At 38.1% G+C, this 17,959-nt stretch overlaps 1 protein-coding gene across 1 annotated transcript in view; it reads left to right on the top strand.

The window, feature by feature from the left end:
* The window catches only part of LOC141400078 (gamma-butyrobetaine dioxygenase), a 28,974-nt gene extending 16,102 nt beyond the window's left edge, over positions 1 to 12,872 (top strand). Inside the window, exon 5 of the mRNA XM_073979492.1 lies at positions 12,331 to 12,872. Coding sequence (XP_073835593.1) covers positions 12,331 to 12,667 — 337 coding nt within the window. The 3' untranslated portion in view covers positions 12,668 to 12,872. The remainder of the gene's footprint in view (positions 1 to 12,330) is intronic.
* The last annotated feature ends 5,087 nt before the right edge of the window (positions 12,873 to 17,959 follow it).

Raw genomic sequence — 17,959 nt, 5'->3', positions numbered from 1 at the left:
AGGGTATACCTCTGTCGGCAAAGCCGACTGATACTTTTTTACTTGTTTTTTCAAAATAGCCTGGCTTAATCCCATTGTTGTTGTTTTAATATTTTAAAACAACTATTTTATTAGTGGAAAAGATTTGGCATTGCTCGCCAAGGGGTAAGGCAGGGAATACTATAGTTTCGATCCACGCCACTGGATCTCATCAGTTCCCCTGTTTCTTGTTTGTGGATATTCTCCACCGAAGTTATTTTTCAATAACTTCTTCAACAAGAAACTTGTTATACCCAAACATCAATCGTCAGCTCGAAGTATAAAGGTAAGCAAAGAAAAAAGTTCAATGAGAAGTTTTTCCTTGGCAACCTCATATAACTCCGACGAAAGTGTCTGCGAAAACAATTCAAACCTATTCCACTTGTAGTCCGGTCAAAATAGACATGCGTATAAGGGGGAAATAGCAAAAATTCCCACAAAGCTGAATTTTGGTGGAGAGCTAGGGTTGGCCATTAGAAGCAACGTCCAAAAAGTCCCCATCGATCCCATGTGTGCAAAAAAAAAAATTATTCGGGGTCAAAGGTCATTTTTGGAGGCATTATTCAGTTTTTTTTTTGATTTTTCTCAAAAACGGTAAGTCTTAGCAAATGCCGGCTAAAGTAAAAGTTGTAGATTCAATAATTGTCTACAAGAGTGGTCTTTATGATTCTTAAAAAAGACTTACCATTTTGAAGATATCGCGATCTAAAGGTCATATAAAAAATTAGCCGCGTAAGTACATTGTGAGGCGAACCGGTTAAAGTAACGACACTATGTGTTAGATACTTCCGTAAGCTTTCAAACGATATCCACTTTGCAGTAATCGGTTCAGTAGAACCGGGTCTAATCCGGTTTTTAAATTTGGCCTTTCGGGTCTAATAACCGGCGAACCGGATCCGCAACCGTTGAAAATTATACATTTCCGTAATCAGCGCAACAAACCCTATCTTCGGACAAAACTTGAAAAAAATCGGAGAGTTTTCGTTGGAGTCGTTCCCGTTGGGCTTTCGATTATACATGTGGGTTAAATGGGCTATTTTTGCATAAAATGACTCTAACATTGAATAGCTCTACTAAACACACTCCGATTTTGTTGGAATTTGTTTTAGAAGATAGCTATAATTTCGCTCTACAAGAAAATATATATTTTTTTGGGGGACAGACCCGATTACTTCGCTTATTTTAGCCGGTTCGTCTGAATATGTGCATATTTTCCTTATAAGTGCATAAAAATCATGTGTATTTTAGAACAGCTATATCTCAAGAATGGTTCCTTCTAAGAAAAAAATTATAAGGGTCAAACTTGTAGATAATTTCTCTGTCTACAATATTTACTTTAGTCACTTTTTGATTAGATCAACCGTTTTCAAAAAATAAATCCGAAAACCTAAAAACCCTTAAATTTTGACCTTTGACCCCGAATAATTTTTTTTGCACACATGGGATCGATGGGGACTTTTAGGACGTTGCTTCTAATGGCAAACCCTAGCTCTCCACCAAAATTCAGCTTTGTGGGAATTTTTGCTATTTCAATGTCTATTTTGACCGGACTATTGTATGTGTCGTCGAATTTCGACGAATGCACACACCAAAATTTGGTTGGAAATTTGACCTTGAAATGAGGTTGCATGGATTTAATGTGTTCGCAATTATTATTCTTTAAGACAAGGGCTTTAGCAGTTTAGAAGATATGAGCCTGACAAAATGACATCAAGGCCTCAGATCGTTGGGGGCCCATAACCGCGAAATTCGAAGTAACAGCGAAAAACGCCGGGACACGTGTCTTTTAATTTTTTGTCTTCTATCACGATGCGGTGTCAGAATTAGGTTAATTTCTTTCGTGTCGCACAGTGTAATACTAGAGAAATGACGCAGAACTTGTGAAGTTCTTAAGAAGATAGCTCTTCTCTGGCTAATTCTGCTAACTTTCATTTAAATAATTACCTAAAGGTCTGGGAACCATATGCAATATAATCCCAGCAAAATTTTAAGGAAGGTGTTCCATGCGAAGACTTGATTTCATGGCATCTTTTGCATTGGTTCAAACGAAGTCGTAAAAGATCCGATCTTTTCATTAGCATTTGAACCCATGCAAAGGAAGCCGTGAAAAATCCGATCTTTTCATCAGCATTTGCACCCATTCCATCGATCCAATAGAGATGAATTTTGTGGTTTTATTTATACATATTTTTCTATATATATAAGATTAAGTATTTACAATGGGCTTGATGTTGTCGAAGACTCGAAATCACAACCAACGTCGTTAAAACTCTAGTCGTAATGATAATGTCATTGCAAAGGGTTAGTGGAAATGACATGCCAAAGCATTGGTGAAAATTACATGTCAAAGCATTGGTGTAAATGACATGCTTTGGATCCAGAAATGAATAGCATATTTTGGGGTGCACGCTCATACAAAATTCATCGATGAAGATGTTAAAAAGATGACATGCCATTATTGAATGACATCTTTGGCATCGAACATTTTGCTGGGATGTAACAAGAGGTCTCACAAGTGTACACATGTTCCCACAACATCCGCGAAGAGACACGGGAGGCATGAGTGATACATACCCAGCAAAATGTTCGATGCCAAAGATGACATTCAATCATGGGTGCAAGTGATCTAGCATGTCATCTTTTTAGCATCTTCATCGATGAATTTTATATGAGCGTGGACCCCAAAAGATGACGTTCTTTTCTGGATCCTAAGCATGTCATTTTAACCAATGCGTTGACATGTCATTTCCACCATTGCTTTGGCATGTCATTTCCACCAATGATTTGACATGTCATTTTCACCAACCCCTTGGCATGAAATTTCCATGTATTGTTTGGAAAATGGAAATGCTGTATTGAAATATGGTTTTCATGAAAAACAAAACTCTTTATTAATTCAAACGAATTCATGAAATAACTACAATTAATTTATCAGTTTAGTTTTTCAAAAGTTTACACCCAAAATTGCAATGTAATCACCACCGCTGCAACGCAAAAGATTACTTCCTCCGTTCTCCGCAACTGATATTATTTCATCTTACAAAAGGTTTTTTCAATTATCTTCCCATCACCAGTTCAGATTTCGACATGGACTCCAAATGCACTCCTTTAAGTATTTTTGTTTCGTAAATTACTTTTATTTTATAATTTTGTTATTTTATAAGAACATTTTGATAATTTATACTCTTTTGTTTAGTGACGGAAATATGTAGGGATCTACAACCCGGCTTGCTTTAGGGATCTCTAAGAACAAAATGTAACGAACGGGGAGGAGAGACTTTTTATGGAAAATACCATTTATGCTTAATTAATTTATTTTTAATTGTTTCTTTTCAAAAGTAGTTTCTTCTTTATTTTCAGATTCTTGTTCCTTTTCGTTTCGGATTTTTTTTTTCAAATTCCAAGAAGCGAGATTTGATTGATTTCATTCTATGTCAGATTTAGAACAGACAAGGGAACTTTTAAAATAGCAATGTGTGCAGTCCGATTCAATTTTTAGCTCGATGGTTGGGACTTCATATAATACCAATTGTTTAGAAGTTTTAGTTGTTTGATATGCAGGAAATGTAAGACAACATCACGACGACAGTTCTAACAACTTTGGTCTGTTCCAGAAACTGCAAGAATCTACTTATTTTTACTACGATAACAATTTTTCCTTTATGTTATCGGAAAAAATAGTAAAAATTAGTAGATTTTTGCAGTACTGGAACATACCAAAATGAAAATAAACAGGTGTGTAAATAAAAACAGAAACATCATCTCTATTGGATCGATGGAATGGGTACAAATGCTAATGAAAAGATCGGATCTTTCACGACTTCCTTTGCATTGATTCAAATCCTAATGAAAAGATCGGATCTTCCACGACTTCCTTTGAACCAATGCAAAAGATGACATGAAATCACGTCATCGCAAAGAACCCCTTCCTTCAAATTTTGCTGGGTATGTTTATGACGATACATATTAACTCAATCATTTGAGGCCTTTGTACTTTTCATCGCCGAGTCTGAACAATTGTAGAGAAGTTTTCCATGGCTCAAATACTCAAAAAGTGTAGGCCAACATTACGCCGATAGGATTTGCCACCGCCAATAATGTAGATTTTTTGTGTCGTGTTATAAAGTTCCATGTTTCGAAATCTGGTGTTTATATTCCTTTAAATAAATTATCTATTTGGAGCTTATGCATGGTTCTTATCATCAATTAATATTTTAGTACCACTGTTCCTCGAAAATTAAATGCATATCTTCCTGTTTGGCAAAATAAATCCTTGAGCTTCGTAGTATAAACATATGTGGTTGTTACAAACAACGTTCATTGTTGTAACGACTGTTACGTTAGACTCGCAATACTTAATATCGGTTACATATGGAGGGAGGGTGGGGGTTAAAAGTATTTCTTTTTTTATTTCAAGTTACTGCACTCTTTAGGTGCCCCGGTGCTACCAACCAGGAAAGACAAACACTAAGGATACAACAAAAATCGATTTTCAATTTATTTATTGCTACAAGTTTATTCTCTAGTGTTCTATCTTATTTCCTTGTTTCGTATCATACCGCCGAGATGGGATACGGAAATATTCATTGAATCCAAGCAAACACAACAACCTATGCGGTGGAACCTTGGTTTGTAGACGGGGGTAATGGTGATGGTGGTAGTAGACATTCCAATACATTTTTATCGCTTTGACACTTCATTTGCGATAGCACTTCAGTACACAACTTGAACGATGCAGTTTGAATGTCTGACTGCACATTGCATTTTGTTTTTCAACATATGGCGACGATAATGAAGGAATACTTCGTGAATGTATGTATATGTGAAATTGGTAGGTGGGTGGAATCATCATTTATTGTATAGGCATTTGTTTTTTGGTGCTTTTCTGTGAATTCTCTAGAAACCAACTTTTTATTCAGGGAATAAACAGTGATGAAAATCAGGGAACAGGGAGCAACAGTGATGAGAATCATAAATTTAAAAATATTTTAAAAGCTGTTTTGAATGTAGTGAGTTATCACGTGCCGCGTGCTCGCCCTTAAGAACGATTAAAACATGGTTTACGCTCTGGCAGATGTACTTGCAAAGTACAGGTAATACGATGATTTGGGGAAGACGTCTAAACAGGATAACGCATGTAGCATCCATGATATAAAACACGAGTTTGGTTCCGGAATTGTAGTTAGTCGAAGGTTAAAACATCCGCTCTCCAATTTCACCCCGGTGAATGAATGACTTGCCACAATTCTGATAAAAGCAAAACACTTTTATTTGTGTTTATGGCACCACTAGAGACAAGGATGAGTAGACCAAAGATATATTTTACGAGCTCTTAGAAGAAGCATATGACCGTTGGCAATTTTAACGCCATAATTGGAAAGGAGAATATCTTTGGCCCAACAGTCGAGAAATTCAGTGTCCACAAAGAAATATCTGACAACGGAATGAGACTGGTAGACTTCGCAGCGGCAAACAACATGGTAGCTAACAACCCCAGATTTAAGCATCTCGACAGTTGTGGGGCCACCTAGCAGTCACCACATCGAAAACAAAAAACTAAATAGATCACGTTGTGATTGATGGAAGACATTCATTGAGCGTGTTGAATGTACGATGTTTCCGTGGAGCAACATCGACTCGAATCAGTACCCTCTTGCAGCAATAGATAAAAAATAGCAGATAAAGTGCACATACACAACGTTGAAGTTAGGTGTCGTCAACTGGTCACCCGTCGTTTCTGTTGGTTTAGATCATCGGCAGACCGCCCGATTTCATCACTTTTGAACTCTGCATTTTCATCAATCATAGGAAGGCTAATTGGCCAAGTTTCAGAGAGTTCACCAACCACCACTTAAGAGAACGTCCCAAATCTTATGATGTTCGGGTAGCAGAAATGATGTTCCGGGACATGATCACCACTGCAGCCGATTGCTTTATACATGCTTGTCGAATACCCGAAGTGAGACCAACTTCTCCAACAGTGGTGGCGGGCAAATATGCGTGATGAGCTTCGTCGAGGCAATTCTAGTGACCCCAGAGTTAGAGAGCTGACACTGGAAGTTAATAGGTTGGCCGGTGAGCACAACCGGAACAAGTGGCTAAAACATCTGGCTAAAACAACATACACCTAAGTTTCTCTCGAGCCCTGAGAATAAGGAACTTAGAACCACAGTCACGTCTTGCGACGTTAAGCTGACTGATCCGAAGAGGTGTGCAAGTTATTTTAATCGACAGTTTGTTGAGCACCCCGGGAGTGAAGTGGATGAGAAGAGTACAACATCACATTAAATCTCTTTCTGTCGAAGAGAACCGCTAAATCATAGAAAGCGTTAGGCTCGCTGGATGAGCCGGGAGTTGAGTATCTCACAAAAGTTCTCAACTTGTCGCTAGTCACACACTGCTTGTCTGAAGTCTGCAAAATGTGCAGGGTGGTCCCACTACTGAAGCCAGGTAAGGATGTCAGCAAAGGTGAATCGTACAAACTGACTTGGCTTTTATCGCTCGTAGCACAGACTCTTAAGGTGTGAACAGAATGAAATACGCCGCTTTTTTCACGCTCAGTTTCATGTAAAAGATTAAAGGCCAGGTACTACCTAATTCAAATGCTGCCTAATTCATTTGAATTAGGTAATACTTAGCCTTTAGTCTTTTACATGAAACTGAGCGTGAAAAAGCGGCGTATTTCATTGTGTTTCTACCTTTAAGACTTTACTCCTCCACAGCGTCAAAAATAGCTATCCACTTTCCGACCATCAGCATGGGCTCCGTAAGCAGCACAGCTCGGCAACAGCGCTTCACGTCATCTCCATACATATTAGCCGAAGACTTAACCAGAACTCAACGCTGTTTGAGGACATTGATCAGACTTCCGGTCAAGTTTCATAGTTTAGATAATCAATTATATGTGAGGAAAGGATAAGCCCAAGCCCAGTAGAGTGAAACAGGGAGTTCCTCAAGTAACTTTTTAAACTCTACCTCTCCTGTATTCAACCCCTTACAGATGACATTGAGATCGCATCATGTGCGGATGATTGTTCCATTTTGTTTCCTGATGTCATTTGTGAAAGGTGAAACTCCTATTTGATCGATATCACCGCCTTTTTCCATTCGAGGAATAGGCAAATGCCCATGGTCGATTGTAGCATAACTCCAACCACAAACTACCCCAAGATTCTAGGGGTCACAGTCGCATACCACAACTATTTGCGATAGGCTGGAGTGCAGGCAAAGAAACCTTGTTGACCACAAATAACGCGAATCTCTGAATCCGTTACTGCTGAGAACCCCTAGATCAGCAAGCCTATCAAGCAGGTTTGGATAGGATTCACTGACCGTAAACAACTAATCGATTTCATAGTCATTTTTTATATTTACCATATTTACCTCTATTTGCTCAGAAAAAAACTGTGTTTTGTGTTTTTGTATGTACAGAAAAGAAATAAAAGTCTTTTTCTGAACAAAAACAGGGTAAATGCACAAAACTACCACGAAAACGCGACAAAATCGATTAGTTGTCAATGAGAGCCGTACCTAAAATTTTCTGAGCGACATTTTTGCACAACATTTGGAAGCTGAAAAACTTCATCTTGTGTCTCTTTTATAGCGGCTCTTAAAATAAAGGACGAAAAGGACATTGAAGGAAGCGAGTTAGAAGGTCGAAGTGCGCTACGAAAATAATCCTCTTTGATTTGACTGAAGACATGTCATCTCAACAGTGAACAAAGATATAACGCAAATTCCTGATGGCTTGTAGGTTCTATAGCAAAAACTGCATTACGCCATAACGCGGAAGTTTGTCGATATAGGTCCGATGATTGGAACGTGAACAACTCCTGTACCGTCACATTAAAGAGACTGAAGTCTGAAGACTAATATGTATGGTCAATGAAATAATTAGTCACATGAGTGCAGCTTTAGACAGACATATCGACACTTACCATATTTTTGTCGATTATAAAGCATCCTGCTACAGATCTATACGTTCAAACGTTTTTCAAAATGGAGAATAAAAAGCAACTATTAGAAACGTGTGTACAAGTGTTTATCAGGAATGTCCGTTTCTAGTGACAACACATAATTTGGAATGGAATGTGGAAGTCTTAAAACTCTTTTGAGAAAATACCGCTGGAGCTTATCTACTTCATCGAACCAACCAAAGCCCCATATTTGTGCTGCATAGGCCTGTGTTGTTCGACAAACACTCTGAAAAATCTTCTACTTTGCCACTGGTGAAATTTGAGGTCTATTTAACACTTCTTTCCATGTTGCGTTTATGCGGGTTTCGACTTGATGTTTCTGTCTTCAACATGGTTGGAAAAAATTATTTTTGGAGTTAGGATGACACATAAATAACAATATTCGTTTACTATTTCGATTTCCTGGTTGTGATAATGCCATCTTTCATGCGTAGACACTCGACCTCCGTTTCGAAATACCATTATTTTTGATTTTGTCAAGTTTACCACCATATTACACTTTTTACAATAACTTCCAGCCTTATTATCATCTTTTGTAGAACATATTTATCATCAGCTAACATCACGATATCATCCGCATATAATAAAACACATACATACATCAATCTCATCAATAGTCAATCCTCCTTCTAAGTGGTCATGCAGATCGTTCAGGTATAGAGTAAACAATAAAGGCGATAATAAACATCCCTGAAGCACTCCCGTATAAGTATTAAAACTCTCCGACGATACTTTTCCCGTCAATACCACTGACCTTGTATTTTTATATATTTTCTATCAGATTAACTATTTTTGTTGACATTTCCATATTGTGCAGCTTAAAGATTAGGAGTCTTCTAGAGATCATATCAAACGCGGATGAAAAATCAACAAAAAACGCAGAGACGTTTTTTTCCCTTCATGAAGCTTCAGGCGCCCGATTGACGAGAGGTTACAAATATTGTCTACAGTAGAATATCTGGATCTGAAACCAGTTTGGTATTCGTCTAGTATGTTATTCTGGTCCACCCACTGTTTAATTCGATTGTTCAAAATTCCCATAAAAATGTTGGCAGTTGAATTCATTTGGGGAAATTCCTCTATAGTTATTTGCCACGTTATTAATTACTTAGCTTACAGAACATTTGGTCCATAGACCGAACTAAGAAAAGATCTCCAATTCTCTCTGTTTTTCGCTTCGATTTCTGGAATACCGCGCCTTTTCATTTCTTCATCCACTTGTATGCTCCATCGAAGCTTAGGCCTGCCGTTTCTGCCATGTGGCATGTATTCATACGCCTTTTTATCGGGTTCATCATCGCTCATTCTAATGATATGGTCTAGCCAACGCAATAGTTGCATCTCGATACGTTTAACTATATTCATGTCTTTGTATAGCTGATATAGCTCATCAACGCAAATCGGCCCGTAGATATTTCGAAGAATTTTGTCTCTCAAACACACCAAACACTGCCTTATCTGCTTGCGCAAGTACCCATGCTACGGAGCCATACATTAGCACGGGTAGTATCAGCGTTTTGTATAGTGTTATTTTTGGTTGACGAGATGTGGCTTTGTTTTTAAATTGCTTATTTAAACCATAGTAGCATCTGTTGGCCAATACAATTCTTCTTCTTATTTCACAACTGATGTTGTTTCGTGTGTTTATGGTAGTGCCGAGGTAGACGAAGTCTTTAACTACCTCAAAATTATTGGCACCAACTTCCACAGTTGGTCCGAGCTCTATGGGTAAAGTGTGCTATTTTTTTTTTGAGATTTGTATCTCGTATTACCTTTTCCAACAAAATATTGAATAGGTCACACGAAAGGCTGTCTCCTTGTTTGAAACCTCTTTTGATACTGAACTGTTCGGAGAGGTTCTTTCCAATTTTAACCGAGGACCTAGTATCAGTTAAAGTCATGTTACAAAGCCGGATGAGCTTTGCGAGGATACCAAATTCAGACATTGCATGGAATACCTTTGATCGGAGGGACTGTCGAATGCTGCTTTATAATCGACAAAAAGGTGATATGTGTCGATCTGCATTTCTTGGGTCTTCTCCAGGGTTTGCCGCAGGGTAAATATCTGCCAGGTCTAAAGCCACATTGGTATGGTCCAATTATTTCGTTGACCATTGGCTTTAGTCGTTCGCACAATATCACTGGCACGATCTTGTAGGCAATAGGGAGTAGACTTATGCCCCTATAGTTGGAGCATACCGTCTTATCTCCTTTCTTGTGGACGGGACACAGGATGTTCAGGTTCCAATCGTCGGGTACGCGTTCTTCCTGCCAGATGGTGCTAACTAGCTGATGAATAGACCTTATCAGCGTGTTACCTCCGGTTTTGAACAGCTCTGCTGGTAAGCCATCGGTTCCTGCTGCCTTATTATTCTTCAGCCAATTTAATGCTGTCTTTACCTCATCATGGCTGGGCGGTATACATTCTATACCATCTTCTGAGTTGGATCTGTGGTATCTTCGTCGACTTCGCTACTATTGGAAACCAACAGTTTGGAAGAATGCTCTTTCCATATCCTCAGCACACTATATGTATCAGTTGCCAGATTACCTTGCTGGTCTCTACAGGTGGAAGTGCCAGTTCCAAAGCCATCAGTTTGATGTTTCACTCTTTGGTAGAATTTTTGCACTTCATTCTGTCTACTGTACATCTCGATTTGTTCACACTCCCGCTTTTCAAGCTCTCTCTTTTTCTTGCGGAAAAGACGTTTCTCCTCTCTCCCGATTGTAAGTAGCTACTGATTGTAAAGTAGCCCTATATGCCGCATTTTTTTCTTCGGTAACAGCACGACACTCCTGGTCATACTATGGATACCTTGGTGGAGGTACGTACCTTTGCTGCAACAAGGTAGCAGCCCGAGTCTATGCTTACACCTCGGAACGATCGTATATCCAACACGCTTGATGCACGTCTTCCCATTATCACACAGTGATAAATTTCATGTCTTGTTATTTAATTTGGCGACAGCCAGATGCCCATATGAATATCGAAATGCTTAAATATGGTACTGCTAACTACTATGATTCTTGCAGCTGCAAAGTCTATCAGCCTCATACCATTGTCAGATGTTTCATTGCGGAGACTGAATTTCCCGACTGTTGGGCCAAAGATATTCTCCTTTCCAAAATCGCCTAGTATAATTTTAATGTCATGGGCAGGGCAATGGTCATAAGTTTCTTCTAAGCACTTGTAAAATATATCTTTGGTCTGTTCGTCCTTATCTTCAGTGGGAGCATGATGTTGAAGAATTTTGCTTTTAATCGAATTGCAGCGAGTCTTTCATTCACTGGGGTGCAGCTGGAGACCAGATGTTTTAACTAACAACAACTACAAATCCGCAACCAAACTCATGGTTCGTCTACTCTAGAGGGGTTTGTTTTTCTTTTCTTTCGTTTTTTCATAGTAGGCTGTTTGTTCTAGGTGAGGGTTACTAACCCGACGCCCAAACCCAAGTTTTTAACGTTCTTAAGGTGACACCACTGGGAGGTCAATGTCCACTTGAGATGAAAGAGGCACCAAGAAAAATCCTGGGCTTTGCCGATCAGGACCGTTCCTTGGCAACTGCCATCCCCTACGTCACCTGTTTAATTCGACTGTTAAAAATTCCCATAAAAAATTTGGCACTTGAATTCATTAGGGAAATTCCTCTATAGTTATTTGCCACGTTATAGTCTCCCTTTTTTTGTATAGGGACTATTACCGACTCTTCCATTATGTCATCAATGTACACATTGTTAAGTATTTTGTTCTTCCATTGTTAAGTATTTTGTTCTTCCAGTTCTTCCAAAAAGTTGTATGAGGCATACTTCAAAAATTCATTCAGTAGCAGCGACATACGCAGACCATTTTTTTAGGAGGCACGCCACCAGAATAAAAATTGTTCATACAGTTTTCGAACATTTTGCTTCCAAAAAGTCTTATATACAGAAATGAATTTCTGTGAACGTTGCTGTCCAGTAGGATGTGAAATAGGCCACATTGTGGACTCTCTCCGTGTGTAATTTATTAGATGGAAGTTAACTTTTATTAAAATACGTATAGTTTTTCAACACTGTGCATTGTTGTCCGCTTCCTTTAGTAAACTTTTCCAATATATATTCATTGGTTTGTACAGTTCTCAATATTAAGTTGGTTTATTCGACTTTGATTCCTTCCTTAACATTATACTCACTCACTATTGCCAGCCACTATCATTATCAACAACCAAAATCATGATTATAATCGTTATTATCATCATCAATGACATCGTCAAATGCATTATTTTTTATACTTTTCTACCAACTTTATTCTACTCCCTTTATTCTTTCTTTCTCCCTCCCATTTCTTTTTTTACAGTTTAGACAATGACGGAAATTATACGCGTATAAATCACAGTATACCTCAACGTGACAGTCATTTTTCGGTGGCATTGAATGCAGTCATACCCTGGTACGAAGCCTATGCCAAATTTGTACGTTTGGCTCGTGAAGACGCCCACTCGTTCAAGACACAACCCGGTGACGTTCTGACATTTAATAATATTCGTTTGTTGCATGGTCGCACTGGCTACGATGATACGGAGGAAAATGTGCGGTACATTGTTGGTGCTTATTTGGACTGGGACATAATTTATTCCAAGTTACGGGTATTGAAATCGTCAGCAGCAGCATCATCGTCGACATCGTCATCTTAGGCTCACAACATTGAGGAAATTGAGAAAGTAGACGACAGTAGCAGCTATCAACGTTCACTTCAGCCGATTCATGACAGATACTAAAAAGTCATTTGCAAGTTTATGACACTGACTGGGCTCAAAAATCACAATTTTAAATTTATTGATATTTTTCTTCTTTTCAGTTTTAGTTTTTTAAGTTTAAATAAAAGAAAGCTTAAATATTTTTGTTGGTGTTCAAAAATTGCCTTGCTTTGCATATTTGGAAATTTCTTGATCCTTTTGTTATCCTTTATGCACACAATAACACATTTCACGTGTGTAAGTTTCTTTTATACTCCGACTAATGTAATAAATTGCCTGTGAAAAGTAAGTGATTGACATAAAGTTCTTTTTATGCGGTTTTACGCAGGCAGGCACAATGTGAAATTTTGTTTGTCTTTTGTTAAATTATTGTTGTACTTTTTAACAAATTGGCTTAAGTTTTGACATGAACGAAAAATTTCGAGTTTTTTATTGTGGCATCAGCTTCCTGCCATATGCTTGCTCTGTTCTTGTAAAAGTAACCGCAGATTTATTTATACAACCGGCTGTTATGTTGTGGCAGGCATTCTCTTGACATTGCGCTGTTCTTTTTTTGTCGCTGACATTTAACAATCATGTGTTGTGCTATATTTGAGGCAGGGGAAAGTAAGTTGTATGTATGGTGTATGAAGAAAATTTTGTAAAAGTTTTATTTCGAAAAAAATCAAGGATGATCTATTTACTGATATTTATATATTCAGTCTTTTAGCTGATATTCACTTTCAAATGTTCAAATATGTGCCTTAGAAATTTCGAAATTTCTTTCAGATAATTAGGAGTCGATTTAGCCCTGCCCTGCTGGTAAGTGCGGGCGACAACTCTCGAACTTATTCGGTTCAAACTTTAAATCTCGTAATATTTTGTCATGTCCGATGATATACCATATTGATCCACTTTTTTCGGTACCCCCGCCCCCACAAAAGTTAAATCGATCATTTTGAAATTTTTGCTTCAAGTTGACCTCTAGACTCCCATTACAAGGGGACTAGTCCATACTAATGTCTGAAATGCAATGAAAATATCTGCGGGCTTCAGCTAAAATGGATGATGATAAAATAAAAGTTAAGTTTTCGAAACTTTCCACATCATCAAGTTTATTTCAAATATATATCAAGTTCCAAGAAGCTTCACAAATATGGCTTAAAACAAGTCAAGAACTGTTCGAGGACCGCTCTGAAATTTTTCACGAATGTACTCCCTGTGCTCCTCTTTACAACTATGTAATGGATAAAAAATAAAAAAAAAATCACTGCAACCAACTACCACGATAACTATCGAAAGAATTGACGGGCATTGGTCCAACATTTCATTCCGTTTGTAACTCCTTATTCTGGATCAGTGTGCAATTCTACATCGATTTAGCCATGTCCATCTGTCTGTCTGTCCGTCTATGGAAATCACTCTAGCATCCGAACGGATTGAAGTATGTGGATAAAATTTTGGTTAAATCTATTGTAGGTGTGGCGGATTGAAAATACTCAACTATTATTTACTTTACAAATATTATTTTTATTTCATCAACTTGTCTTTGGCTTTGTAATTTTCTATTATCAACTTAGCATTGATTTTCATAATTTATGTATTATGTGACAATCAAAATAATTTTAATTTTTCTAGTTAGTTCTAATTTGTCTTTTGAAAAATAAACATTAAATTTTGTATAAAATTAAATTGTTGTGGATTTGTTCATTTTTACCCAACAAATTGGTGACCTCCAACAAAAGAACTCAAATAAAGAACTTCTAATGAAAACGGACGCTACAAATGAATCAACAAGCCCATCAAACTCAACAATTACATCATCAACAATGGAAGTTTCACGAGTAGCTGTGAAAGCTCCAACATTTTGGCGTTCCGATCCGCGGCTTTGGTTCAAGCAAATAGAATCACAATTTATCATGACCGGCATTACGCAAGATTCTACAAAATTCCACACCATTGTTGCATCGATTGATAGCAATATTATGGAGAAAGTTGCAGATATAATCATCAATCCTCCTGCTGAAAATATGTATGACACGTTAAAAGGCAAACTTTTTTAGCAGTTTCTCGGATTCAGAGGAGAAGCGTCTCAAGAAGCTTTTGACGAACATTGAGCTCGGAAACAAAAAGCCTTCAGAACTGTTATCCGCAATTAGGCCATTATCTCAAGGTAAGGTTTCCAACGATATTTTGAAGCAGCTGTGGATGCAATGACTTGCGCACAGATGAAAGCAATTTTATCCGTTAGTGAATACAGCCTGGAAAAATTGGCAACGATTGCCGACAGGATTGCAGATAGTAGTGAATCAGATGTATGTAGCTTCTCTCCATCAAAAACTCGCTTAGAAGAAATTAGAAGCCATACAGAACATCAACATCGGAAAACAGACTGGTGCGCCGTCTTTGGTGACGGACGAGTGTACCCCAGAAGTATGTCGCCTGTTTGTTCTAGACACTAAATCGTAAATCAGGTATTCAGTAGATCGTCACCTGAAATGCCGAAAGACGTAACTCTCAAAGGGTTACGTTGAGGGTTACGTCTTTTGGCATTTCAGGTGACGAGATACAGAAGCGGATTAAACGGTGTATCCTATCTCAAAATCCATGCGCAGTCAACCTCCCAGTCAATTGATTTTGTATGCCGCTAACCAGACACCGATCAGGACGTATGGCACAAAAACCCTTTCCATAGACTTGGGGCTGAATAGACTGTTTAAATGGAATTTCGTGATTGCTGATGTACAGAAACCTATTATTGGATCAGATTTTTTGGGTAAATATGGACTACTTATTGATATTAAAAATAATAGTCTTATAGACCCCCATACAAATCGGAGATGTAGTGGATCCATAGCAAGTGTGGAGGATTCCTCAATTAAATGTATATCAAGCGCATCTGAGTATACCTCATTACTTCGGGAATTCGACGATTTAACAAAGATCAATTCCAAATCGAAGGCAAAGCATTCATTTCAGCGTCGCATTGATACAACCAAAGGTCCACCAGTTTTCGGCAAACCTAGACGTCTTCCACCTGAAAAATTGCAAGTTGTGAAAAAAGAATCCCAGGAAATGATTCGTCTTGGAATATGTCGTCCATCAAATAGCAGTTGAGCTAGTCCGCTACATATGGTGAAGAAACCCAATGGAGAGTAGCGCCCGTGTGGGGACTACCAAGGTTTGAATGCTCGCACAATTCCAGTCCGATACGCAGTTCCACATATTCATGATTTTGGTTCATTGCTTGATGGTAAGATGTTTTTTACCAAGATTGATTTAGTGAAAGCTTATCACCATATACCAGTGGACGAAGAAGATGTAAAGAAAATAGCAATAACAACACCCATAGGGAATTTCGAATTTCCCAGGATGACATTTGGATTTTGCTACGCTGCACAAATGTTCCAGCGATTTATGCACGAGGTATGCCGAGACATGGATTTCGTTTACGTTTATAAAGACAACATTCTCCTTGCATCAAAGAGTCCAGAAGAACATCAACAGCATCTTAGGAAATTATTTGAAAAACTTCGCGTGTACGGTATCACTATCAACATCGATAAGAGTGTTTTTGGAGCTACTGAATTAGAATTTCTTGGTTATCTTTTGACCAAGGATGGACTGAAACAGAGTTCAGGTAATACAAACCTATAAGCTTCCCAGCACTATCAAGGACCTTCGCCGTTTCCTGGGTATGATCAACTCCTACAGAAGATTTCTGCCAGGTGCTGCAAATTCACAAGCAATTTTACACACCATGTACAACGGTAATGTGAAGAACGATAAAAGGGTTATAAATTGGGCTGAGGAACAAAAACAAACGTTTGAGCAGTGTAAACAAGAGCTAGCAAGTGCTATTGTCCTATCCGCGTGAAAATGCTGCAACAACAATTTGTGTCGATGCATCGGATTATGCCATGGGTGGTGTCCTATAGCAATATGTCAACGGTGAGTGGAAACCGCTTAGATTTTTTTCTAAGAAATTGTCGCCTACTCAGACAAGTTATAGTGCATATGATCGTGAACTGTTGGCTATATATTCTACATTGAAGCATTTTCAGTATTTCTTAGAAGGTCGTCAGTTCTGTATTTTTACGGACCACAAACCTATAACATTCGCTTTTAAGCAGCGACCGGAGAAGGCATCTCCAAGACAACTTCGACATCTGCATTACATTGCGCAATTCACAACAGATATACGACATATTAGCGGCAAAAACAATGTTATTGCTGATACCATGTCACGTAGCAATCAAAACACCCCAATGCATAGATTTTAGAGAACTAGCAAAGGAACAGAAATCCGATGAAGAATTGCAATCAATTTTATCCGACAAAAATTCTGGCCTACAACTTAAGCTTATGAAAAATGTGAGATTTACTGTGATGTATCCGGCTCTACTATAAGACCTTAGGGGTAGTTTACACTATATGTAAATGTCATATGACACGAAATAAAAATATTCCATATCTACCCACGGAGGCAATGTGGAAACGTAGTTTTTTTACATTTTTGCTGGTGTGGATGCACAGAGTAAATCGCGTAAGGAAAATCTCCAATATTGTACATATTAGCGAATATATAACGATGGGAAATTTCATGTCATATGACATTTACATATAGTGTAAACTACCCCTTACGTAACACCGTCCTTTCGAATGTTGGTTTTTGATACTCTTCATGGATTATCTCACCCTGGAGTGAAAGGTACGGTAAATTTAATTCGATCACGTTACATCTGGAAATCGCTGAGAAGGGCGTGAGCGAATGGGCTAAATCCTGTATCGTGTGCCAAAGATCAAAAGTACAACGACATACAAAAAGTCCACATGCCGAATTCACCCAACATAGGTATGTAGAACTTTTGGCATTGAAAATAGGATATGTATATGGTAATATTAGGTTATAGATATTCGAACCGCTGAGTTGCAAATGTTTTGAGTGTTAAAAACTGAATACCCATTTTTAAATCTTGAAAGTAGGGCCAATAAAGAATGAAATTGCAAAAATAAATATATTTCAAAGCACAAAATGTTCCTAAAAATAGTTTAAATGTGATGTAGGCATCTGAGTTGTAAATGTTTTGAGCAGCACTATATATCTTTGGTCAGTTCGGTCTTGTCTTCAGTGGGAGCATGAGCGCAAATATATCTGATGTTGAAAAAATTAGCTTTTTTCCGCATTGTAGCAAGTCTTTCATTAACTGGAGTGAAGCTGGAGACCAGTTGCTTTTACTTCCGACTAAC

Source organism: Musca autumnalis, unplaced genomic scaffold, assembly GCF_047663935.1.
Source record: "Musca autumnalis isolate F117 unplaced genomic scaffold, ASM4766393v1 scaffold_3, whole genome shotgun sequence".
Taxonomy (NCBI): domain Eukaryota; kingdom Metazoa; phylum Arthropoda; class Insecta; order Diptera; family Muscidae; genus Musca; species Musca autumnalis.
The sequence above is the reverse complement of the archived record's forward strand: the minus strand, read 5'-3'. Positions and strand labels throughout refer to the sequence as shown.